The sequence below is a fragment of the Panthera leo genome, chromosome B4, assembly GCF_018350215.1.
Source record: "Panthera leo isolate Ple1 chromosome B4, P.leo_Ple1_pat1.1, whole genome shotgun sequence".
NCBI lineage: Eukaryota > Metazoa > Chordata > Mammalia > Carnivora > Felidae > Panthera > Panthera leo.
The window spans coordinates 121245804-121273328 of record NC_056685.1 but is presented as its reverse complement, the minus strand read 5'-3'; the positions used below and the strand labels follow the sequence as shown (position 1 = coordinate 121273328).

Below are 27525 nucleotides of genomic sequence, written 5' to 3'. Positions count from 1 at the left end.
TAATAAATGTTAGGTCAGAATCATTAATCCTGAGACCATTATATCATCAAAGTAAGTACTAGAAGAGAGAAATGGTAAATGACCAATGCACCTTTAAAAAAATGGCCCAGGGGCACCTGGGCGGCTCAACTGATTACGTGTCCAACTCTCGATCTTGGCTCAGGTCATGTACTCATGGTTCATGGGACTGAGCCCCACATCAGGTTCTACGCTGACAGTGTGGAGCCTGCTTGGGATTCTCTCTCTCCCTCTCTCTCCGCCCCTCCTCTGCTCACGCTCTCTCTCCCTCTCAAACTAAATAAACAAACAAAAAAAATAGCCTGTAATTTATTTCTGATAAGGCATTTACAGTGGGAATGAGCAGAGGACTGCAAGGCACACTCACTGTGGGCAGCAAATCACACTTTAAGGGTTAATTCTTACCCGAAGTCCAGACTCAATAAATATGTGCATGTTGGTTTTCCTGCTCACAACAGCTTTCTGCCCACCTCGAACTGGAGTTGGGGGGAGCAGAAGACAGCTCTGGGGTGGCAGACGTGGATCCAGTGCAGGGGCTGCTGGGTTTCTGTCAATCACAAAGGAAAAACAGGGGCAAGAACACTGTATACTGCACTTTAAGTCACGTGACCCCGTCTGGTGACTGGAGTCCAGCACTAAGTAGTATGCTATTCACTGTGGGTTTTTCTCCTTCAACCATGAGAAAAAGATTATTAGGTTGTTGATCAAGGCTGTAGAACAACCCCAAAAACAGAAATCAGATTGATGAACACACGTTTAAATTAAGATGAACAGTAAAAGGACACTCCCTTGATGTTTGAAAACAAATGCCAAGGAGTTTCTTTTAGAACACAAAAGCAAAATCCAAAGGAGGTATTTTAAAACCTTTTCAGGTCTAGATATCTATTTAAATCAGAAGAAAAGCTATGTATTTAAAATCTATCCTAACTTTGATTCAATAAATAACATAACTGGCTGCTGTCACAGCTAACTTACTCATTTATCAGAAAATCATCTCATGCTGAGATTTATCACCTGGAAGGGCTTTAGCCCAAACACCACAAAGGAGAACTGTCTCATAACTCAGATATATATAGCATATATTATACAAGTATGTAATTGTATATGTATTAATTATGTATATAATTATATGTACACATAAATAATTGTACATGTATTATAAATTATCTAATTGTATAATATATGTGAACATGCATATGCAGTAAAACCTTGGTTTGTAAGCATAATTCATTCTGGAAAACATGCTTGTAACCCGAAGCATTTGTACATCAAAGTAAATTTCAAGAACCATTGGCTCAGTTGTGATCATGTGATATATGGCATCAGGTACTACTTATATTGCAAGACATCACTCTTTTATCAAGTTAAAATTTATTAGAAATGTTTGCTTGTCTTGCAGAATAAGTTACTCGCAATCCAAGGTTTTACTCTGTGTGTGTGTGTGTGTGTGTGTGTGTGTGTGTGCGCTTTAACTAAGGTAAATTATTAAATTAACCCACTTAAGAGTAAATGAAAACTGAATGGCTTATCAGAAGCAAGCACCCAAGGATAGTTGTTTTTTTTTTTTTTTTCTTTCAAACTTACTTTTCTTTCTCTGTTAACAGGGGAAGATTTTCACTGACCAACCCATAACTGAGCAATAGTATGGATTCTGCCGTCATTTCTTGATTTACAATTAATCCTGCTATGATTCGGCGCAAGGTTTCATGAACTTTCCGGGCCAGTTTTAAACTCGTGGTATTTTGTAAGATCTAAAGGCAAACATAAATGTCATGTTGAGATAACACAGAACTGCCTTTTTGTTTGTTGTGATGGTAGTTTTTAAAAAATACATTTCATTTTTAATATAGGTTTTTTTTTTCTAATTAAAAAGAAACATCCTTAATAAAATTTCAAACAGAGCATACAAAGTAACATTTACACATACTGTCAATCCCAGAGACAACCACTATCAGCATCATGTATGTCTCTGGATTTCTCTGTGCTCTCTGTTGGTGAGACCTCAGGGCACAGGACTGGAGACATGATGTGATACATGGAAGACATCAACCCTGTAAGTGCATCATAGGCAAGCACATGCACATATACAACATTAACAAAATGCAGTCAGTACTCATCTGAAACCATGCTAACAGTGCTGTGATGGCCAAGCCTCAGGGTTTGATATTAGTCATTAGGCCGAATCATAGGAACTAAATGGGAATCTAGGACCATCAACATCAACAAAACCCTCAGCACTTTATAAATATTCCTTTGCACAGGACACGGTACTAATAACTTTAACTATCTTGGAGCGACTTGATAATATACATGGAAAATACATGTGCTGTGTTAATTCTTTTTCATCCTCAAAACATACCTAACATTCTCAGGTTTAGATAAGATTAATGCATTGTAGAAAAAATTACGGAGTTATTCTGACACCAAAACATTTGGAATTAAGGTTAATTCATGTCATTAAATAGTGTTTTGCTCTAGTTTTTGTGCATAAAATTATAATAAAGTGAATTAATAACATTTGTTGAGTGTTCACCCCTACATTAGGCACAGAGAACATTATGAAGGTAAGTAAACTACAGTCCCTGCCCGACAGGAGCAGAATGAAAACAGTGCAAAGAATGTAGGCTTTGGATCAGAAAGATCTACAAGTCACGTTTTACTTTCCTCCTTAATCATGACCCTTCTACCTTTTGTTGAGCCTACATTTTCTTATCTGTAAGATGAAAGTACCATTGATCTCAGAGTGGTTGTGCAGATTAGAAGAGATCATGAAACACGATGCTGAGAACATAATATATGTTCAACAGATGTCACTTTTCTCCCTCTTGGCAATCTGGGAGCAGCAATCTGTCTTCAAAAGCTATGTTCTTAGCTGCTGACTTGAGCCAACTATAAAATTCACTTGAATTTCAATTTTTTGTTTCTGCATCACATGGTTTACATCCGGGAATCTGGTTCTTAGTTTAGAATGCCACCTAGGGCTGCCAGCTAGTGGCCATGTGGTATCCATGCCCTTCGTACCAAATGAAATCCTGGTGGTCAAGTGCAGCATTACTGCATGGGTCATTTTAAGAACTCATGATGCTGTAATGTGGGGATCTCCTGTACTGCATTCAAGTCCTTACCTCTTTTAATGGAAGGATAAGTTTTGTAACCTGATCTTTCCCTACAAACTTGCCCAGGATTTCATAAGAATCGTAACTCTTGCTTCTTCGTGCCTCCATGACTTTGGAGAGGATCTGCTTCACTTCCTTCTCTTCAGCAATGGCACCAAACAACTCATGGTTAAAAATCTTTAAAAGAAAAAAGCCAAATGGCAATTATGTGTAATCAGCAAGATATGTCAACATAAGCAGTCTCTGATACATCCAGATCAGAGGAAAACAAGTTGGGCAGGACTGAAATTAGATGGCAGGAATTTCTATTAGATTTCACTTTTTCAAGGCAGTTCAGGGACCAATTACTGAAAGACAAGCAAATACCGCAACACCTGAAGGTTTTTATTAAGGGGAAATAAAAGAATGCTATATAGATTTACATATATGATTGTATAATATAAGAGACAGGTACTTACTTCCTCTTGGATATTACCGAAGAGTAGCCTCATTTCCCTTTAAAAAACTGATGATATTTGTAACTTATCAAAACTGATGTGTTTAATTCAAAATGTTTAAATACGTACATTTTTTAATGAATGAACAAAGGCAGTATGGCGAATTTAGTCTCTTCCTAATCTCACCCCCCAAATTATCACATGATCAATTTTAAAAGCTGATGGTTATTAAAATTTTCACTACTGTACGTAAAGCTCTGGTGCACATATTTTTATATAAACCCCAGACTAAATACATCTCAGATTCTTAAAAGTGGTCGATATTTTTGCTTATTTTAAAGCTCCTGATACACAACATCAACTTTCTTCCCAGGAAGGTTATACCAAAACTCATGACCTACTAGCAATGGTAGAGAGTCCACCTCACTTCACCTGAGTCAGCTTTTTAAACTTCTGCTAATCTAAGAGATGAGATAGTACATCATTTTCATTTTTACAGGTTATAAATATTTCGTATTTTGTGAGCCGATTTTCTGTGTCCATTGCCCAGTTAAGAAAATGACACTCGTTTTTTCTAAATCTTACCTCAATCATTATATCTAAACAGGAGTCCAAATTCCCAACTTGTAGCTTGTTGGTGAGGCCTTGCAGCAACATATAAACAGTGTAAGTCAGCACATGGACCTAAAATGAAATGCACAGTAAGAATATGAATGGTTAAGAATACCATAGTAGAAAAAAAATAAGATCTAAGAAGTACTGCAGAGAGCGCTCAGAGTTTCCATAATTACTGTAGGGAGTTTTGACAAATGACACATACTTCTATTACCATCTAAAAGACTTTAACCTGGCACAAAAACAGACACATAGACCAATGGAATAGAATAGAAACCCCAGAACTAGACCCATAAACGTATGGCCAACTAATCTTTGACAAAGCAGGAAAGAACATCCAATGGAAAAAAGACAGTCTCTTTAACAAATGGTGCTGGGAGAACTGGACAGCAACATGCAGAAGATTGAAACTAGACCACTTTCTCACACCATTCACAAAAATAAACTCAAAATGGATAAAGGACCTGAATGTGAGACAGGAAACCATCAAAACCCTAAAGGAAAAAGCAGGAAAAGACCTCTCTGACCTCAGCCGTAGCAATTTCTTACTTGACACATCCCCAAAGGCAAGGGAATTAAAAGCAAAAATGAACTACTGGGACCTTATGAAGATAAAAAGCTTCTGCACAGCAAAGGAAACAACCAACAAAACGGGAAAAGATATTTGCAAATGACATATTGGACAAAGGGCTAGTATCCAGAATCTATAAAGAGCTCACCAAACTCCACACCCGAAAAACAAATAACCCAGTGAAGAAATGGGCAGAAAACATGAATAGACACTTCTCTAAAGAAGACATCCAGATGGCCAACAGGCACATGAAAAGATGCTCAATGTCGCTCATCAGGGAAATACAAATCAAAACCACACTCAGATATCACCTCACACCGGTCAGAGTGGCCAAAATGAACAAATCAGGAGACTATAGATCCTGGCGAGGATGTGAAGAACGGGAACCCTCTTGCACTGTTGGTGGGAATGCAAATTGGTGCAGCCACTCTGAAAAACAGTGTGGAGGTTCCTCAAAAAATTAAAAATAGACCTACCCTATGACTCAGCAATAGCACTGCTAGGAATTTACCCAAGGGCTACAGGAGTACTGATGCATAGGGGCACTTGTACCCCAATGTTTGTAGCAGCACTCTCAACAATAGCCAAATTATGGAAAGAGCCTAAATGTCCATCAACTGATGAATGGATAAAGAAATTGTGGTTTATATACACAATGGAGTACTACGTGGCAATGAGAAAGAGTGAAATATGGCCCTTTGTAGCAACGTGGATGGAACTGGAGAGTGTGATGCTAAGTGAAATAAGCCATACAGAGAAAGACAGATACCATATGTTTTCACTCTTATGTGGATCCTGAGAAACTTAACAGAAACCCATGGGGGAGGAGAAGGAAAAAAAAAAAGAGGTTAGAGTGGGAGAGAGCCAAAGCATAAGAGACTCTTAAAAACTGAGAACTGAGTGTTGATGAGGGGTGGGAGGGCGGGGAGGGTGGGTGATGGGTATTGAGGAGGACACCTTTTGGGATGAGCACTGGGTGTTGTATGGAAACCAATTTGACAATAAACTTCATATATTGAAAAAATAAATAAATAAATAAAATAAAAGATTTTAACCAAATGATCACTTTGTACAAAAGATGCTCAGAAACATATCACCAAGCTTGGCGTGTACTACTGTGACTAAACCAGGTCACTGATTTATTTTATTTTATTTTATTTTTTTTTTATTTCATGTTTATTTATTTTGGGGGGGGAAGGGAGGGAGGGAACAAGCTGGGGGGGGCAGAGAGAGAGCGAGAAAGAGAAAACTCCAAACAGACTCCACATTGTCAGTACAGAGCTCAATGCAGGGCTCAAACTCATGAAATCATAACCTGAGCTGAATGAAGTTGGCCGCTTAATCGACTGAGCCACCTAGGCACCTCCAGGCCATTGATTTATAAAGAAAAGGCATAAGAGTCTTGAACTTTAAAAACCAACCTGTGAATTAAAGAGCTTGCCAATGTTGGGTACAATCAAAGCTGTTATGAAGGAAATAGACAAGTTTTTGCTCTTCACAGTAACCATAGCTAATAACATTCCTAAGAGCTTACTATGGGCTAGTAAAATTATTGTATTAATACCTCACATGTGTTAAATCATTTAATTCTTGCTCGCTGTATCCATGGTATAAGGTGCTGTATTTATCAGCACTTTTCAGGTGAGAAAGCTGAGGCACAGAGAGATCAAGTAACTTGCCCCAGGTTGCATGGGTAGGCAGTGGTAGAGTCAGGATTTGAAACCACAGAGCTGGTGTCACAGCCCCGGCTCTGCATCACTACACTATGTTGCCTCTCAAGCTTTCTGCGTTCTTTATACTGCTTCTAGTGTTACAAATTATCACAGGGAACACCAGATAATGATCATAGGCTAAAGAAACATAATTAGTTGTCAATACACAGATTGGATTTTACTTTTTTTAAGTAATCTCTACAGTGAATGTGGGGCTCAAATTCACAACTCCAAGATCAAAAGTCACACACTCTAACGACTGAGCTAGCCTGGTGCCCCAGTTAGTTGAGCATCCGACTTTGGCTCAGGCCATGATCTTGCAGTTCCTGAGTTCGAGCCCCGTGTCGGGCTCTGTGCTGACACCTCAGAGCCTGGAGCCTGCTTCGGATTCTGTGACTCCCTCTCTCTCTGCCCCTCCCTTGCCTGCGCTCTGTCTCTCTCTCAAAAATGAATAAATGTTAAAACAAATTAAAAAAATAAAAAATAAATTAAAAAAAATTTTTAAGTGTTTATTTTATTTTATTTTTTTTTAAGTGTTTATTTTTAAGAGAGAGCATGAGCAGGGAGGGGCAGAGAGAGAGGGAGACACACAATCTGAGGCAGGCTCTAGGCTCTGAGCTGTCAGCACAGAGCCCGACGCGGGGCTCGAACTCATGAACCTCAAGATCATGACCGGAGCTGAAGTCGGACAGTCAACCAACTGAGCCACCCAGGCGCCCCCCAGAATGAACTTTAAAGGCATAATTTCATATGTATCTACTGGTGATCAGTTGGGTTAAAAACCCAACTTAGACACATTACAGTCAAACTACTAAAAAATAAAGGCCAAGAAAAAGTTCTTAAAGCAGCCAGAGAAAACGGTGCATGACTTAGAGGAGAAAACTGTTTTGAATAACTGGATTTTTCATCCAAAAGACCAGAAGGAAGTGATACAACATCTTTAAGAAGCTGAAAGAAAAGTACTGTCAATGTAGAATCAGATATCCAATGACAGTATCCTTCAGGAATAAGGTGAAAAGATATTCAGAGATGACAGAAAACTAACAGCATTTGCTGCCACCACATGTGCTCTACAAGACTGCTGATGTAAATTCTTTAGACTGAAGGGAAATGATACCAGAAAGAAACTTGGAAATTCAGAAATGAAAGAACAGAAGTAGAAATGACAAATATCTGGGCAAACTAATAGACTATTCTTCTCCTCTTGAGTTCTTTAAGATATGTTTGACAATTACAAGCAAAAACTCTAACATTGCCCAATAAAGTTTTCAATATATAGAGATGTAATATACAAACAACTATAAAACAAAAGAAGGGTGAAGGGAGCCATATACAGTGGTAAGGTTTCCATATTCCACTTGAAGATGTAAAATACTGTTTCCAAGTAGATTGTTAAAAGTAAGGATGTATATGGTAATTCCTAGAGCAACCGTTAAAAAACTACACCAGGAGGGGCATCTGGGTGGCTCAGTCGGTTAAGCGTCCGACTTCATCTCAGGCCATGATCTCAGGGTTGGTGGGTTCGTCCCCTTGTGTCAGGCTCTTTGCTGTCAGCTCAGAGCCTGGAGCTTGCTTCAGATTCCGTGTCTCCCTCTCTCTCTGCCCCTCCCCTGCTTGTGTTCTGTCTCTCTCTCAAAAAGGAAACATTAAAAAAAATTAAAATAAAAAACTATACCAAGAGAGACAATGAAAATAAATACTGATATTTTTACTGTGTTAGATTTAGAACCCACAGAACAGGAAGTTTACCTTTGAGCAAATTTAGACACAGAAGGTAAAGCTAACTACCCAGAGTCTTGACTGAGTACTTGAAAAGAACAAGCAACAGTGTTTCTTGAACTTCAAATCACTCAGGGATCTTACTGAAATGCAGGCAGTATAGGTCAGGCGTAGGGCACTAAATTGTGCGTGTCTAACAAGCTCCCAGGTGTTGCTGAACACTTGGAGTAGTAAGGAGCCAGCCAGCCACATCACCACTCAAAGAGCTTTCTATTCCACCTGGAGATCCTATTATTTTTATTACTTGTATGTTTCAATCCTTAAACAAATGCCTATGCTCTTTATTATTCACATTTGTGGAAATAAATTCAATATGCATTCAATAAGAATATTTTTAAGAACTCTCAAAATACAAAACTTGATATCAAATGATTTGAGAAAAATAGGTTATATAACCCTGGCCTATAAGTATCTTTATAAAAATCAGACATGGGAGTTTTTGTTTATTTTTTTTAAATAGATTTTTTAAATGCTGATTAGAAACTTGTAAACATTCTTTTTTTAAAAGTTTATTTTTCAGGGAGAGAGAGAGAGAGAGAGAGAGAGAGAGAGAGAGAGAGAATATCCCAAGCAGGATCCGTGATGTCAGTGCAGGGTCTGGCGTGGGGCTTGAACTCAGGAACCCTGAGATCATGACCTGAGACAAAATCAAGTGGGATGCTTAACTGAGCCCTGAAACTTATGAATATTCTTGATTACTACCTCAGTGGATCAACTTTACTGAATACAGACAGAAGGCAACATCACTTGTAGTGTTCAAATTGCAAATATTTGAACTTCAATCCAACTTGAATGAATATAAGGCACATAATGCAATTTACCTGATATCCACGGACAAGGGTACTCTGTAATTCTTTTAAAATATATTGTAGGTAGTGCACACCCAGATCTTCTATTATTTTTGCTAGAGTGCTGCGTGCAATGTCTCTGATTTCCTGTGCTCTGTTCTTGAGGAGGGCACACACTTTCAGCAAAATACTAGAAAATGAAAAATTGAAAAGGACTAATCAAAAACCAGAAGCAAATAAAAATACAGACATCCTCTGGTCTCTTAATTATTCATTACCCAAATTTCCCAATTAGGATTCTAAAAAAAAATTATTTTTAAGGCCAATTTATTTTTGAGAGACAGAGACATAGAGTGTGAGCAGGGGAGGGGCAGAGAGAGAGGAGACACAGAATCCAAAGCAGGCTCCAGGCTCCCAGCTGTCAGCAAAGAGCTGGACGTGGGGCCCAAACCCATGAACTGTGAGATCATGACCTGAGCTTAACCAACTGAGCCACCCAGGTGCCCCCCAATTAGGATTCTAAATCACAGCAAATTGTGACAATATGTCTCTTCCTCACAGAAAGAGACTCAAGAGTCAGGAAGAAAGAACCAAGTTTTGAGTTTCACTGAACATTTCTAATTTGTCATACAATATACCTTGGCAGGTTAGCTTCCATAACTTCTTGTGGAAGGGACTGCATTAGTTTAACCATGGCAAAAGCTAAAGGAACTCGAACTACTTCCTCATCATTCACAACCTTGGACTTTATGAGCTTGTGTTCTTCTTCCCTTTTAGTCTGTAAGAAAAATTTAGGTTAAACTAAAACAAAAATAAATGGATCGGGGACCTACCAACACTGAAATCTTGCATTTGAACGATAAGCTCTTTGATATGACACTTCTAAGTTTATGGCTTAAAAAACAAACTAAATTATGCAATTTGAGAATAACTCTCAAAGAATTATAAAAAATAATAGGAATAATAATGTTTTTTCCAAAGAAGAGCCCAAATGTCCATCAACTGACGAATGGATAAAGAAGACATGGTTTATATATACAATGGAATATTACTTGGCAACGAGAAAGAATGAAATCTTGCCATTTGCAACAATGTGGATGGAACTGGAGGGTATTATGCAAAGTGAAGTAAGTCAGTCAGAGAAGGACAGATTTCATATGTTTTCACTCATATGTGGAATTCGAGAAACTTAACAGATGACCATGGGGGAAGGGAAGGGGAAAAAATAGTTTCAAGCAGAGAGGAGGCAAACATAAGAGACTCTTAAATAGAACAAACTGATGATTGATGGGGCGGCAGGGGAGAGGGGAAAATGGGTGATGGACATTAAGGAGGGCACCTGTTGGGATGAGCACTGGGTGTTTATGTAAGTGATGAATCACAGGAATCTACTCCCAAAGCCAAGAGCATACTATATACACTGTATGTTAGTTAAGTTGACAATAAATTATATTAAAAAAATAAAACGAGAGAATGTTTTTTCCCAAAGGAACAATCAGAAAAAAATAGTCAAGTTTTCACTGATGTGGATTAAGATTGCTGTGAAATATCTAAAAATCATAAAAAATTTGTATCAATCGGGATTTTCAAGAGTTTGAGTGACAGTGTTCGTACATAGAAATATAGTGCCCCAAATAAGAAGTTATATTTACAAATATACAAAATGACCAAGTCAATATTTTACACCAGGGGCTGGCAAACTTCTGTAGAGGGCCAGATAGTATTTTTGGCTTAAGATCTCTGTTGAAGCTACTCAACTCTGCTGTGGTAACACAAAAGCAGAATTAGACAATATGCAAATCAATAAATGTAACCGTGTTCCAAAAAAACTTTACTTACAACAGGCTGCAGGATAGATCCAGCCCATGGACCACAGTTTGCCAACCCCTGTTTTACCCTGAGAAAGAAAGGCTCTGACTTCATGAGAATCCACTGCTAAATGTTATTCCTATTACCCAGGAAGAAGATAAATTCTGAACAGCAGAGAAGTGGCCAAGAAGTAGAAAAGGGAAACATATTCTAATTTTTAAAAACTCTTTTTTTTTGAAATGAGAATTATCTAATTATCTGCTTTGGAGATATCTACCAGATGAAAATCATAATGAAGAAAAACTGCTGCTTTGCTGCAGAAGATGAACCTAAAGATGATGAGACAAAACAAGGGAGGTGAATTCTGAAATGTTGAGATGAAAGAAAATCCAAAAGCTGAAGTCAATCAATAATAGTCAGGAGCCTCAGGCTGACAGAGTGCCACAAACACTTGGGTTCACACAGACAGAATGGGCCCCATTCTGTTGGGCCCCAACCAGAATGATTACCGTAGAGGCCAGGCATTTATGTAGCCTGGGTAGGATATCCCCAGTTATGGTTCCTTGGATATTTTTAATTGTTCTCTCCAATTCTTCCTTATTCCGAGGAAGGAAAGAGATGGACCCAGTGACACACTCAGGTTCTTTAGCTGATGCCCCTTGACATTCAGCTGGATCGGGGTTTCCCGGTTCTTTGTTGTTGTCTGACAAATTCTTACATTTGTTTTCCTTCTCTTCCTCATCCATATGCTCTAATTCCATGGTTTCATGCTCTGGCAACTCAATCACTTCTACTGTGTCTATGTTCAGTAAACAACAAAAGTCACCTTAAATCAAATAAGGAAACAACACAGTTGTGTTACAAGTCTTTCCCACCAACATCCAATAAAAACAATCTAGTCTCCAACTACAGATAGGTAAGATAAAGTACTAAAGGAAACAGCACTATATGAGAGGGTTATGATTTTTTGCTGTCTTACAGTTTGGAGTCTAATGTGGAACAGAGACAAGTAAACGGACAGTTATGAGTGTGGGAGAGCAAGTGCAGGCTATGTTGGGAATACACTTGGAGACTAGGTGGGGAGGAGGGTCTTAACCAAAAGAAAGCTTCCAAAGTATTGTGGTTGGAGGTTTCCAAAAACAAAAACCTATACTCATGAGCATGAAAACTATAATGCAGCCAACAGTTCTCATGCAGAAATGTCCCTTACTATAGGGCTCAGTTCATTAAAGAAAATTAGGCAGTGTTGTACTGGGGCAAGTCCAGGCATGGCTCTGCTAACAAGCCATATGACCAAAGTTAGTTAACCTAAGCCTAGTGGGCTTTGTATTCTTTATCAGTAAGATGGAGATGGCACCACTTGCAAGGCTGTTGTCACGATTCAATGAGATAAAGTCTATAATCACCCAAATATACATTTCTGATACGTCACAGACTTTCAAAAAAATGGTAGCCATTAGTCTTTATTTTATTTCCTGGCTGTGTAGCTTTGGGAAAGTTACTTTACATTTCTGAACTGTAATTTCTCATATCAAAAAATAATGGTGTAACTAACAACTAAGGTTCTTGTAAGGTTTTTATGAGAACAAAGGAGATAATGTCTCGAAAGGCCCAGCTCATAGAACTCAATAAATGTTTTAAACTTTAGTCATGTCTAAGAAAATAGACAGTTAAGCAGATTATTTTAATTTTTAATGTTTTTATTGATGCAAAATTGCAAAATGCAGATTCAACTGCCTGAAGATAAACCGTTGAGAGACTTTAGTTTGATCAATGGTTTAAAGCATTAATGGTTTTAATTAATGGTTTAAAACACAAATGGTTCCTACAAATTCAAGCCAGTCTTTGCTATTTATTAGTATGGCTCTGTAATGATTTTACTGTGAATCAAAGAATTAGAAATTTTTGAGTAGGAAGGAATGCTGAAGTAGTGCAAACTAAGTGCCAAAATATTTCAATGTCTTTGAATGTCTAGGCAATGTCTAGGCAAAAACAGCCTATTGGCCTATTTAAGTGTTCATCCTCTAACAGGTTAAGGAAATTTCTATTTGTTCCTTATTTGATATCATGAATAAATACTAAATCTAACCAAATGTTTCCCTTGTGCCTCTTTAGAGGACCACATGTTTTTTGTATGCTAATGTTAAATTCCATTAACCAATTATACCAACTTCATGAGTTAGTGGAAGCTTCCTTTTTATTAATCATCTGAAATAGCTGACGTAAGGTTGAAATTACCCATTCCTTCAATATTTGTATAACTAGCCTATAAAGCAATGTGAACCTGGTATTTTCATCAGGAGAAGGTTTATAACTACAGAGTCAATTTTTTAGTAGTTAGAGATATACCCCGATTTTCTATTTCTTTTAAAGCCAGCTTTTGTATTTTATTTTTCTAAGAGTTTGTACATCTCACTCAAGTATTCAAATTTTTAAGTTCAAAGATCATAATATTATTTTACCTTTTTAATTTGATTGGGACCTTTAAAAATTCTTAATGTTTATTATGCCTATGCCTTCTATTTTTACTGATCAATCTTGACAGAGGTTTGCCAATTTATAATCTTTTCATATACCTATTTTTAGCTTTGATGATCCTTTCTTATTGTATCTACTTTGTCTTATTAATTGTTGCTCTAATTTTTAATTCTTTTCTTTTTTTTTTTTTTATTTTTTTTATTTTTTAATATATGAAATTTACTGTCAAATTGGTTTCCATACAACACCCAGTGCTCATCCCAAAAGGTGCCCTCCTCAATACCCATCACCCACCCTGCCCTCCCTCCCACCCTGCCCTCCCTTAATTCTTTTCTTATACTATCTTTGCATTCATTGCTTACTGTTCTTTCCATACATGCAGGTGGTAAAATTGGATTTCTATATAAATAATTTAAGCTCGGATTTTTTTTTACCCATATAATTTAGACTGGCCTTCTCTATAGTTAAAAAAAAGATTTTACACAAATACTCAAACCATTTGCTTTAACTTCCTCCTGACTCATTCACTGGTCACTGCTCTAAGTAGAAAAAGGTGATAAGTTGAATTTTGCCATCTTTAATTGATTAACATCAATTATCCAAGAATAGAGTGGAAATCTAGTTTAAGAAAGTTTTAAAAACTTACTTTCTTCATTCTGAATTTTTCTCATTTGTTCTTCAAGAGTTTTGTGGTCAAAGTGGAATGCTTCTAACACTATTACTAGCAAACTGTTGAAAAAAGAAGGTACACAGAAATGTCTGATTCATAACATCATTTGATGATTAAAGTGAAGGATTTAAAGGCTTATAAACAGTAAAATTATTTTTACCAGTTTTAGGTATTTTTGAATTCAACAAATATTAGCATAACCTCATTAATACAAGGTAAAAGCAAACTAAGATTAGAGAGACCACTTCAGGAAATAATCCAAAATTTACATTTTAAAAACAAAGCAAAAATAAGTTTGACCATACATACCTGACACCCAACTTTTGATTGATCTGTCCTGTCTGTAAGACATGAATGAAATGTTTCAAGTAATATACATATGCTGACCAAGAGAGATGTTTGCAAATAGCTCCAATAACTTCTGTGGCAGCAATGGTTATATTTTCATGCTGTAAAACAAATCAAGAGCATCAACATAGAATAAGTATTTGCTAATAAAATAAAGAGCTAACTTTGTACACTAAAAAGCTTAGACAGGGGCGCCTGGGTGGCTCAGTCAGTTAAGCATCTGACTTCGGCTCAGGTCATGATCTCACGGTTCGTGAGTTCGAGCCCTGCGTCGGGTTCTGTGCTGACAGCTCAGAGCCTGGAGCCTGTTCCAGATTCTGTGTCTCCCTCTCTCTCTCTGACCCTCCCCCATTCATGCTCTGTCTCTCTCTGTCTCAAAAGTAAATAAACGCTAAAAAAAAATTAAAAAATAAATAAATAAATAAATAAATAAAAGCTTAGACAGTAGGTGATTAGCAATTATAGAAGGGAAAGAATGCCCAAACTATATCCCACTCCCCCTAACAGCTCTAGGAAACGACACTGTCAATTAAAGAAATGACACCATCTTTAATTAAAGGATATTAATCAGTTCATACTTTGTACTTTTTTCCACTCAGACCTCCCTGATGGGTTAAAGCCTATAGACAGTGAATGAAGTAAATTCAGTGTGTAAAGTTAAACACTAAAGTTAACTTTAATGTAGAGCTCAGCATTCAACAGTACAGATGCCTTGGAGACATCTCTTTCATGCCACCATAAAGAACAGGGACTGGTTTTACCCTGATACCTTAAACTAGAAAAATAGACAAAAATATATGAAATAGCAGTTTTCAGACTTTGGACATTGAACAGTGCAGTACAGTGCTAGCTGAGAGAAAGGCAACAAATGAAATGCGTCTTATAATTATCCTAATTTCACTGTGTGAAGAGAACTGTCAGGTCATAGCAGAGGAGAAACCCAAAAAGGGCCCAGTGGTCTCCCTGAGGTAAGGAGGCAGAGAGAAGGCTGTGGCAGCCAGAGTCCAAAGGGCAAAGCATAGAGAGGAGAGAGCTACACAGAGAAGAAAGCTGCAGAAAATACCTCTCATGACAAGAAAAATCAACTAGTAGAAACAGACCCCAAAGTGACACAGATACTAGACTTACAGTAGACAAAGACAATTTATGAAATTACATTCCATAAGATCAAGAAGGGAAAGGAAAGCAGAAGCATGTTAAGGAGAGGTAAGATATAAAAAAGGCCCAAGCCAAAAATTCAGAAATAGAAAAGACAGTTCTGGAAGGAAAGACACACTGGATAGGATTCAAATCAGATTAGACTCTGAAGAAGAAAAGATTAGTGAACTTGAAGACACAGCGATACAAAATTGAAACAAAAATGAAACAAGATGAAACCCTGGGTGGAGGGGGAGAAACTAATGAGAAAAAAAAAAAAAAAAAAGAGCTTCAATGAGTTTGGGCCAATTCTGAGTGGCCTAATACACACTGGAGTCTCCAAAGGCAAGAAGGGGACCCAAAAGTATCTTTGAAGAAATAATGGCAAAAAATTCCAAGTTTGAAGAACACTACATCAGTAGATCCAAAAAGCTCAACAAACCCCAAGCACAAGAAATATGAAGGAAACTACACTAAGGCACAGCATAATCAACTAGCTTAAAACCAGTGATATAGAGAAAATTTTCAAGGCAGCCCCTAAAAATAGATATATTACACTCAGAGGAAGAAAGATAAGAATGACTTCTTGTTGGAAATGATATAAACTAGAAGACAATAGAGCAATTATCTTTAAAGAATAGAAAGAAAAAAAACCCTGTCAATCTAGAATTCCACAACTTCCAGAAACATCATCTTTCAAAAGCAAAGATGAGAAAAGACATAAAAACTGAAAGAATTCATCACCAGTAGACCTTTACTACAAAAAATTTAAAGGAGGTCTTCCTGTCAGGAATAAAATGATATAGCAGTATATCTGGATCTACCCAAAGGAATAACTGGAAAATTATAAGTAATTGGAAGTAACCAGAAATTATAAATATGTAAGGAAATATAAAAGATCCTTCCTTATTTTGAAAGATCACTTTAAAAGATAATTGACTGTTTAAGGCAAAAATAACAATATATGTATAAAACTAATGTATAGGTAGGGGCACCTGGGTGGCTCAGTCAGTTGAGTGTCTGACTCTTGGTTTCAGCTCAGGTCATGATCTCATGGTTCATGGGACTGAGCCCTGAGTCAGGCTCCATGATGACTGCACAGAGCCTGCTTGGGATTCTCTCTCTCCCTCTTTCTCTGCTCCTCCCCTGGTTGTGCATGCTCTTGGACACATGCACTCTATTTCTCTATCAAAATACACAAACTGGGGGAAAAAAAAAAAAAAAAAAAAAAGACACCAGAACTAATGTAGAGGTAAAACCTATAAAAAGAGCTCAATGATAACTAATAAGCCAACAGAGATAAAATAAAATCGCTTAAAAAATCCAATTAATCCAATACAAGGGAAAAAAGAGAGGGACAAATGGAATATAAACAACATCAAAGATATAAATCCAACCATATTAATATAAATGTAAATGGTCTAAAAAACGATTTTTTTTTTTTTGAGAGAAAGCATGAAGAGGGGAGGGGCAGAGGAAGAAGAGAGAGAGAACCCCAAGCAGGCTTCATACTGTCAGTGTGGAGCCTGATGCAGAGCTTGATCTCACCACTGTGAGATCATAACCGGAGACAAAATTCAAGAGTCGGATGCTTAACTGCACCATCTAGATGCCCCTGTCTAAAACCTATTAAAAGGCAGAGATTGTCAGATTTGATAAAACTGCCAAGACCCAGTTATATGTTATCTACCAGAAACCAACTGTAAATACAAAATCACAAATATGTTTAAAAAAAAAAAAAAATAGAACACGAAAAAAGATATACCATATTGCGGTGCCTGGGTGGCTCAGCTGGTTAAGCATCTGACTCTTGATTTCAGCTCGGGTCATGAGCTCATGGTTCATGGGACTGAGCCCCCCATCCGGCTCTGCACTAACACTGTGGAAACTGTCTCTCCCTCTATCTCTGCCCCTCCCCCACCCATGTGCAGTCTCTCCCTTAACATAAATAAACGTTTAAAGAGATATATTATGTTAACGTCAACCAAAACTAAATATATTTTTTTCATCTACACCTCTTTCCTATTTTACTGCCATCAAACTATAAATTGGTTGTGCTTACTGGCTCTTCAAGCCAGAATTTAGGGGGAGTATTTTATTTACGTACGTAATTCTTTTCTTTTTTTTTTTTTAATGTTTATTCATCTTTGAATGGTCAGGGGGAGACACAGAATCTGATGCAGGCTTCAGGCTCTGAGCCATCAGCACGGAGCCTGATGTGGGGCTCAAACCCACAAACCGTGAGATCATGACCTGAGCTGAAGTCAGACGCTTAACCAACTGAGCCACCCAGGCGCCCCTATGTAGGTAATTCTTTAAAAAAATTTTGAAACAATAGGGGAAACCTAAACTTGCATAAGACCATGTGATCAACACAGAATAAGTTCGACCAACAGCTCCTGATATCACCTCAAATTGGACTTAAATTTCACTCTTTCATTAATCTGATCAATAAATATCATTTATCAGAGTCTTACAATGTGCCAGGCACTGTTTTTTTGGCACTGTGTAGTCTAACAGTGAAGACAGGCCTAAGTTCAAATACTGATTCTCATTCTGTATGTCTTTGAGAAAGATAAATACCTCACATATTCCCAGTTTACTTTCCTGTAATATACTGACAACAATCCCCCCCATAGGGCTGAGCTGTGGTGAGGATGAAGTAAGACTATGTAAAGTACTTAGAATAGCACCTGTAGCTGGCATAGTGTTAAAGAAAAGGTAGCTATTGTGTGACTTCATTTCTTGTAAGACATTTGGGAAAATACTGATTATTAATGGTATTTATCAGAATTAAATCCTATGATACACAAATAAAAGTATGCTATGTTAGTAATGTGATCATTTCTAAGAGGGGAAATATTTTGTGGCTGGCCTTTGCGAGCTAATAATAATGAAAATAAAAATAACGCCTACCATTTATAGAACATTTACTGTGTGCCAAGTACCATTCTAAGGGCTTCAGAACTATTCTAAGCCTCTAATTATGGTGACAACATCAACATGGATGTCACTAACCCCATATGCATTTTGGAAAAGTGTGTCACGGTATGGGTAGAGGTTTAATGGTTTCTTTTCTTTTTTTTTAATGTTTATTTTGAGAGAGAGAGAGAGAGAGAGAGAGAGACAGCGTGAGTGGGGGAAGAGCAGAGAAAGAAGGAGACACAGAATCTGAAGCAGGCTCCAAGCTCTGAGCTGTCAGCACAGAGCCCGATGCGGGGCTCAAAGTCACAAACCATGAGACCATGACCTGAACCAAAGTTGGATGACGCCTAACCGACTGAGCCACCCAGGTGCCCTGAGGTTTAATGTTTTCTAAATCTAATGTCCCACCTTGAGCATTTTCTCATCAAAAATTGGAGTCATGGCATAAGGCATGATGTAATTCTGGAGAGATTTAGAAGACAGCATAACTTTGCCTTCCATTAGCTGTTTTGCCAGTTTCTTCAACGCTCTTGCTCTTCTGTGGATCTATGCGTTAGATAAAATAAGAATCAGTTACTGAATGAACACACATATGACCAGCTCCATTTCTGTATCATTTCTTTTTGAAGTTTATTTATTTATTTTGAGAGAGACAGAGACAGTGCAAGTGGGGGCAGGGCAGAAAGAGAGGGAGAGAGAGAGAATCCTAGGCAGGCTTCATGCTGCCAGCACTGAGCCTGACGTGGGGCTCAAACCCACGAAACTGTGAGATCATGACCTGAGCCAAAACCACAAGTTGGATGCTCAACTGACTGAGTCACCCAGGTGCCCCAGTATCATGTTCCTTTTGCACGAAGAGATTAAAGGAGTGAAGGGCAGTCCATGTGTTACATGAGCAACACCTGTGCCTTGATTTGCTTCCAGAGATATAATCCATAGCATTTGTTTAACAATGGATCCTAAAGCAGTTAAACTTCTTAGCAAAAGGCAGAGAAAGGTGACACTGTAATTGTGGTTTATGATACCATGAAAGAAAACAGACCCCAGGAAAATGATCATTTCCTGTGCTAATTTCATTGACGATCAATAAGACCAAGAAATCAGAGGCTCAAAACTTTTTGGAAAATTAAAATATATCTTTTTAAATGAGATAGAACAGTTTGAAATACTTATAGGCAGGGAAAAAAAGAAATGAACAGAACTGTCTTCTACCTGAATGTGTTTCATATTCTCAAAGAAGTCCATTTCTGGATCATGGCAATCAGTAAGCTGTACCAACTCTTTAAATTCTGGTTGATTTGGAAAAGTTTGAATTAAACAGGAAAGCACTGTGGTATAATCCTGTTGAATATTCTGCAAATGCCAAATTGAGGGGAAAAAAAATTTTTAAAGAATTTGTTTTCTAGAGGATACAAAGAGACACACAACAAAGCCATTACAATTTTTTTTTCTTTTTTTTAAAGTAAAATATTCCCACTATAAACACAAACTGAAATCAGAAGTGATTGCTCTCCTTTCTATTCTCATTCTCCTGTTAAAAGTTTGGTATTTATGCAATCAAGTATTTTAATTAAATGTACTTATAAGACTGACTGCTTTTCAACAACAGTATAAGTAGGAAAAAACAAAACCAATACCAAACTCACAGACAGTAGTGTGTAAAAGACAAAAATACAATCGCAAACCCCAATACCTCTGTCTGGCTCTTCAATCCTTTCCTCAATTTCTCCAGGAGTGAACGATGAATGATTTCCCTGTATTCTTTCTCTGTGACGTTCAAGGCAGCTACCTTCTTGATGATACTCATCAGGCATATGCTGGCATTATCACTTAAAGACATGTCTCCTAACTGGAAACAGGAAAAAAGAAAAAACCCCAAATTATTCTGTGTAATATCTGTAATATGGAATACTATTTCCCAATGAAAGAGTTTACCCCTCAATGAAAATGTTGCCACTCGTCTATGTAAAAATCATAAGGAAGAACCAAATGTAGGGTTGTGAGGAACATGCAGGCATACCTCAGAGATACTGTGAGTCTGGTTCCAGACCACCACAGCAAAGTGAAAGTCACAGTAAAGTAGGTGACATGAATATTAATGTTTCCCAGTGCATATAAAAGTTATGTTTACACTATGCTATGGTCTATTAAGTGTGCACTAGCATTATGTCTAAAAAAACAAGGTACATACCTTCATTAAAAAATATTTACCATGATCTGTATTTCAGAGAGTCAGAATCACTGATCACAGATCACCAAGTTTGAAATATTGTGAGAATTAGCAAATGTGACACAAAGACACAAAGTAAGCAAATGCTATTGGAAAAATCGTGCTGACAGCCTTGTTTGAAGCAGAGTTGCCACAAACCTTCAATTTGTAAAAAACAGTATCTGCAAAGCATGATAAAATGAGGTGTGCCTGTAGTATATAACTTTAAAAAATCATGCTTACTGAGAAGTGTCACTCCCATTTGGAAAATATGATGAAATAGAGTTTTTGATTTGTTTTATTTCTCAAAACAAGCAAAATAAGCAGTTTTCAATATTCAGTGTCACATGATCACTGAGAATGACAAAGTTGGCTGGTATAATCCTGGTTAGTTGTGCTCCAGTTCCTGCTTCGAGCAATGCAGGCAGTGAATGTGGAGAAACTATTTCCAACTCAGCCAACCAAGCAGTGATTTGGAATCCTTTGTGTTGGAACTTGACATAATATATGAAGAATTATCTCCAAACAGAGAGACTACTTTTTCATATATTACATAATTGTTGATACCTGATGAATAACTATAAAATGCCACAAAGATATTACTGATTACATGGTCAACTATAAATCAAGGGTTCCATTTTCCCCATTTTGGGGCTTTAATTCAATTCAGCAACATGGCACTTAATTATAGTCCAAACCCTTTATAGTTCTATATCAATAAAGGAGGGCAGACTGTCAAATAATGACAGTAGTTACAAAACTTAAAAAAACTGAGATATAATTGAAATACTATAAAATTCACTTTTTTAAAAAAATGTCTATTTATTTTGAGAGAGAGAGAGAGAGAGAGAGAGACAGTATGAGCAGAGGAGGGATAGAGGGAGACACACACAGAGTCCGAAGCAGGTTCCAGGCTCTGAGCTGTTAGTGCAGAGCACGATGCGGGGCTCAAACTCACAAACTGAGAGATCATGACCTAAGCTGAAGTCAGATGCTCAACCAACTGAGCCACCCAGGTACCCCTGAAGTTCACCCTTAAAAAAAAATTATTTTAATGTTTATTTTTGAGAGACAGAATATGAGTGGGGGAGGGGCAGAGAGAGAGGGAGACACAGAATCTGAAGCAGGCTCCAGGCTCCAAGCCGTCAGCACAGAGCCCGACGGTGGGGCTTGAACTCACAGACCATGAGATCATGACCCGAGCCGAAGTCAGATGCTTAAACGACTGAGCCACCCAGGCACCTCTAAAATTCGCCCTTTTGTACACTTTAAAGTGTACAATTTAATGGTTTTCAGTATAAAGTCTTTTTGCAAATATATTCACAAGGTTGTTTCAACCATCACCACTATCTAACTTAAGAACATTTTTATTACTCTTAAAATAAACCCTGTGCCAGTCTGAAGTCCTCCCTCTCCGTTTCCATTCCTCCCTCCCTCAGAAGCCCTTCGTAACCTAGCCACTAATTTACTTTCTGTCTTTATGAATTTCCCTATTCTAATACACAGCTTTTGGATTTTTCAAAGTGTTTCCACATATATTATTTTATTCAAAGTACTTATCTTTTAAATCATGAGAATAACAATATGGTCTTCACCATATTGCAAAATATTGTGCAACTAAAAGAAATTTTACACAAAAGTCTTTGTCCTGCTCAAAACACAAATTAAGGAATTTGGTCATATCAAAACAATGAAAACCAATTCATAAACTTTTGCTATAAAGACCTACCTCCAGATTATAGAAACAATTATGCATGACTAGAATTAAGTAGTTAACATCCACAGTTTGCATCTCTTTAATACAAGAGGCGATTGTCTGGAATGCTGAGAAGCGAACATCAAAGTTGATATCATCAAGATGTCTTTGATCAAAGGCATTAAGCTACGAGAAATGAAAACATTGAAACGTTGAAAACATAGGTGAAAGTACATCAACCTTAAATAAACAAAAATGATAATACTTTTGAAGCAAAAGAGAAGACTTTCTCTCTTACCTTGACAACATCAGTAATGTATTTTAATCCACTCTCAAAATCAGAAAGAGTCTAAATGGAATGAAAAAAGTATGTTATTACTGAATAAAATCTTAATTTTCCTGCCCTCCTCCCTTTAACTCCCTCCTTCCACTCAAATTTATATGAAACAACATACTGGCACCAAGAAAGCTGTTAATATGTGTTACATGTCATAGTTATCTTTTTAAAAAGGGGTGGGTGGTTTGGGGTAAAAATTAGTATTACCGACCTGGAAAACTGTACAAAGCAACTGTCTTGACAATTTATTCTTAATAACTGAGAAGAGTTTTGCTAGAGGCTTGAGGAAGCTTGTAGGCTCCAGACAATGTTTTAAAAGGTTTTGTACCGTCACCAAAATATCAACCTCTGTATCCTTAAGAAGAAAGAGAAATCACATTTCAGTAGTTTATAAAACTGATCAACTTGGCTTTAATATATTTCAGCCCAGAAAACATACAATTATGAATAAGAAGCAAAAGTAGTAATTGGAAAAGTTATTTCACAGTCTTTTAAAAGTTCTTAGCATTTTAACAACATAAAATCCACAACAATGTCCATGAATGGTTTCTTCCTTAATTCTAATAGAAAACACATATGGCTTTGGGACAGAATTTCCTCTACTGAGTCCAAAAAGAGCCAAGAAAAATGAGCTTGCTGAAAAAAAAAAACACATTTCTGGTTGTCTACAGATCTGTGGTTTTCCACACTGAATTACTATGTGGTAAGAGATGTTCAGTGTAATGGCTTCGGCCTCATACCTGAGTTTGAGCATGGGAAGACTCTTTAACTTGGGATTGAACTAAGGTTTGAAAATCATATCAGAAAATTCTTAGCTCTGCCTAATATTATTATAGTCTGACTTTTCATTCAGTCCTGCAACTGTGATCTATATTTAAGATTATACGATGTACTGGGGCGCCTGGGTGGCTCAGTTGGTTGAGTGACCAACTTCGGCTCAGGTCATGATATCATGGTTTGTGAGTTCAAGCCCCACGTCGGGCTCTGTGTTGACAGCTCGGAGCCTGGAGCCTGCTTCTGATTCTCTCTCTCCCTCTCTCTCTGCCCCTCCCCCACTCATGCTCTGTCTCTGTCTCAGAAATAAACACTAAAAAAAAAAATTAAAAAAAAAAAAAGATTATACAATGTACTTTTTGGGTTCCAGATTCATTACTGGTCAAAGTCAGGGAAAAAAAAAAAAAAAAAAAAAGCCTTGAAATGGATTAGAAGCTAAAGAAAGGAAAATGAAGGGATTAATAACACTTTTTCTGTTATGACTGATGATGGCGTTTTCCACCTTCTTGTGCACCCTCATTCCTACTTCCATCCCAATTTTTCTCCTCTATTTTTATTTTTGTATTTCTATATAAAGTCTCTTCACAAATACATTACAGAATCTAACCAAGGAAATTACTGCTCACAAATAAATCTAATAATAAAGTGCTGCTTCAGAGACAAAATAAAATCCTATGAATCTGTACCTGAGCAATATTGCCACGGTGGAGGAAAGGGAGGAGAAGTGTAATGAGCAGAGAACTTTGTTCTTTGTCTTTCATGAACTTGCTGATCCTAGAGATGGGGAAAAAAATGGATATATAAGGAAGATCAACAATTTAAGAGTACTTCTCTAAGAAGCTCAACTTTTTGTAGAAAAACGTGACAGACAGGTGGCTTTTATGTGTTCATCTATAAAAAGTTCAGGTGACTTATTTAGCAGTGTCTGCTCACTTCTCTCCAACTTCAGGCACCTTGCTACTATTCTATTTCTCTTGTAGCATCTGATTGTGTAGATGATATCATGATCTGACAATCAGTAATTTCTTATTTTACAAAGAAATAACATTCTAAGTGCCAAGACTTGTAGAAGGCTTTCTGTACAATTTTCACTTTAATTCCCAAAATAGCCTTCAATGTAGGAATTATTTTTAGCTCCATTTTGCCCAAAGAAAATGGGAGACTCAGAGAAACTGGTGTCACATCGCTAAGAAATGGTAGAGCAGGGCTTTCAAACCCGGGTCTTTCTGGCAGTGCCTGATCTCTCTTCACCTTTTCACCACCACACAGCCTGTGATAAAATTCAATGAGTATATTTTGTGTGGTTTCCCATTCTGCAAAACTTAGAAGTACAACAGTATAAATAAAACATTTCAAAGAAGTTCCTCAACGATTCTCTAATATATCATTTTTTGCTGTTGCTGAGGTTAACAGAAAAAAATAAACTTTTCGCAGCTAAGGCCTGGAACAATTTAGAGTTTAAAATAGAAACATTTTTTGTGCTCTGGTTTACTAACCTTGCTATAGAAATCACAATTACATATTATTAGGTCTACTGACAAAAAGAATCTTTAAAAATCCTTGCAAGATCTTCTTGACCCTTAGAAAACAAAGCAACCACAGCCTGCTCTTTTAGTTATTTTTATCAACTAAAAAAAAAAAAAAAGTATGTGATCTCATGTAACTCAAAATTCTAGTTGAACAAAATATGCAAAGGCTAAACAAGCAAATCTATTAGTCTACTTTAGAATTTTGAAGACTGTTTTCTTATAATAAAATGAAGGCAGATGCTTTACATAAAAGTTTTTTAATAAATATTCCAGAAAAGAAAAAGAGTTCCACATTAACTTAAAAATGGAAAGCATTTAAAATACTGAAAACCTTTTCAGCTTATTATCACATTTAAATAATTGAAAAACTGGACATAATTTAGCAGAAATTAAAACCATGGAGAGTAATGTTACCTTTTAAGGACGTATATATATCACTTACTTTGACAGAATGCCAAGTTCCTTACTGACTTGTGCTCTGTTCTTTTTCTTTTTCACCTTTTCTGCACTTATTGTGGTTTTGCTGAGATATTGGAGAATTGCAGGTACATGAGGTAGAATTAATCTTCCTCCCATTGTGATAGACTCTGAAAAAAAGTGATGTTTTGATTTTAATAAATTATTCTCTTAAAGGATAATCGTACACTATCTTCATAATGACAGACAAGGAAACCACTCAATTACCATAAACATTTAATAAATTTCAAATTTAAAGATGAAATAACTTTCTTCTTAGTCATAATAGCTGTATCATTAGCTAAATTTAAGTTTATATAAGAGACCCCTGAGGCTTTATCTAATTAACCCATTTTGGGAAGTAGTAAAAGAACTGTTCGTACAATATGATAGGAAGAATTCAGAAAAAGGACAGTGGAAGTCATTTGATAATTTCCTGGTGGGCAGTTGAGCTTTCTGGAGCATAAATAATCTGAATTTCTATGACTGCAAAGAAAATTCAGTTTATGTAAGTTGGTATTAATTTCTACAGAAAAGAAACTCTTTTAATAATGTAACTAATTAAAAGAGCCAAATTGTATGGACTTTTTCCTTTGTGAGGGCACAAATGCTAGCTTTGCTTTGTACAGCACACGTACCATCTGTCCTTTCGGTGTATTCGCATCCAGTCACCGGCAAGCTCGAAAGTGTTTCTGTGGGTTCAAAATCTGGAAGGTTAAGAAGGTCATCAGCTATATCCATCACAATAGAGGCTGTGGCTTCAGAGAGATTCTTCGCTGACAGAATTGCAAAGACGTTGGTCAGGATATCACACTCAGGGTGCCCAGGTTTCTGTTTAGCCAGTAAAGGGAAATACCTGCAAGGAGATTAGTCATCTTATTTCTCAATGTTTCTTTATGAAAACATGTTCTATATGAATTTTCATATTGAGTTTAAATACATATGTGAAGGAACATTAGTAAGATTACTCAAAAGGGAAATTATTTTAAAATCTATAATATGATGGGTAATGGTAGGCACCTCACCAACATTACATTAGACAATTTATCTACATCTCTCGTTTAATCCTCATAACATCTCTATCATGCGGTAACACGGTCCCCACATTACAGGTAAAAAACAAAAACAAACAAACAAAAAAACCCTGAGACTTGTCTAAAGCCACTGTGCTTAGTGGTGTAGAGCTGAGATTGAACCACAGTCTAACTCCAAAGTCTAAGCCTTTTCTACAAGAAATGTATTGAAGACAAGCTATTTTTCAATTAAAAGCCTTCTAGAGTGTGAATGTTTATAAAACATAAAAACCAACATACTACAGCATGGAAATTAAGAGTACAGACCAAACAAGAATTTGCTGTATCGGGATATGCAACATTTAGAGATTAGGATCATTTTCGGGTGGAGGTGGATGAATCCATCCCCAATTATGAAACCTTGCACAAAGGATAAGAGCATCCCACCTAGAGGAAACACACCAACAAGGGTAGAGAACACAAAGGCTTTCCAGCCAATGGCAAACCAGAAATTGTTTTACATCAGGGACGTAGTCCTAACAATCAGCAGGAAGGTAAAACCAAAAATATGCAGACAGTTTGGTTTTACCAATTATTATCATTGGAAGAAGAGCTCAAGCACTTTTAATGTACTTAGTACTAACAAAGTGAAGAAAGGCTCTAAGAGGCTGTATCCGTACAACTTTGTCTAACAGATACTAGGAATAGTATGTGCAGGCACCAAGCAGAATACTTTACACATTATCACCTCTATTATCCACGAGGTAGGTACTGTTATTATTTCCATTCTATAGGTGGTGACACTGTGGCTCAGAGAGGCCAACTCTGTCAAAGAACACACAGTCGTGCTAGGATCTGAAGCTAGGTCTGTGTGGTTTTGGAGACTGTTCTCTTGACCACTACTCTGTGATGTCTTAACATTTTTTTTTAAGCACAAAAGGTGAAAAAACTGCTTTCAATTGCTGGCAAGGTCTTCGCAAGAACCCATTCAAATCCAAAACAACTTGTAAATGACCAAACTGCGTTTCTTGAACGGCAATGTAACAGTGTACTGGGCATGCTCCATGCTTAAGTATAGGGCTCTGTCAGAAATGTCAGCCACTCTTTC

The 27525-nt window shown here is 37.1% G+C and overlaps 2 protein-coding genes across 3 annotated transcripts in view; one reads left to right on the top strand and one right to left on the bottom strand.

The window, feature by feature from the left end:
* Positions 1-1806, top strand: part of ARL1 (ADP ribosylation factor like GTPase 1) — a 38935-nt gene extending 37129 nt beyond the window's left edge. The window contains exon 7 of the transcript XR_006205052.1: positions 1623-1806. The gene's annotated coding sequence lies outside the window, so the exon portion shown is untranslated. The remainder of the gene's footprint in view (positions 1-1622) is intronic.
* UTP20 (UTP20 small subunit processome component) overlaps positions 1-27525 on the bottom strand; it is a 109158-nt gene that overhangs the window by 14959 nt on the left and 66674 nt on the right. The window contains exons 30-47 of one of the 2 annotated variants that reach the window (XM_042947505.1): positions 26043-26260; positions 25391-25535; positions 24106-24193; positions 22857-23000; positions 22607-22657; positions 22342-22494; positions 20097-20252; positions 19616-19756; positions 18812-18949; positions 14303-14442; positions 13970-14052; positions 11355-11671; positions 9675-9814; positions 9070-9226; positions 4157-4255; positions 3144-3311; positions 1603-1769; positions 424-565 (exon numbers count right to left, since the gene is read on the bottom strand). In XM_042947505.1, the coding sequence (XP_042803439.1) occupies positions 424-565; positions 1603-1769; positions 3144-3311; positions 4157-4255; positions 9070-9226; positions 9675-9814; positions 11355-11671; positions 13970-14052; positions 14303-14442; positions 18812-18949; positions 19616-19756; positions 20097-20252; positions 22342-22494; positions 22607-22657; positions 22857-23000; positions 24106-24193; positions 25391-25535; positions 26043-26260 (2647 nt within the window). The remainder of the gene's footprint in view (positions 1-423; positions 566-1602; positions 1770-3143; positions 3312-4156; positions 4256-9069; positions 9227-9674; positions 9815-11354; positions 11672-13969; positions 14053-14302; positions 14443-18811; positions 18950-19615; positions 19757-20096; positions 20253-22341; positions 22495-22606; positions 22658-22856; positions 23001-24105; positions 24194-25390; positions 25536-26042; positions 26261-27525) is intronic. The other variant, XM_042947506.1, reaches the window with a different exon arrangement.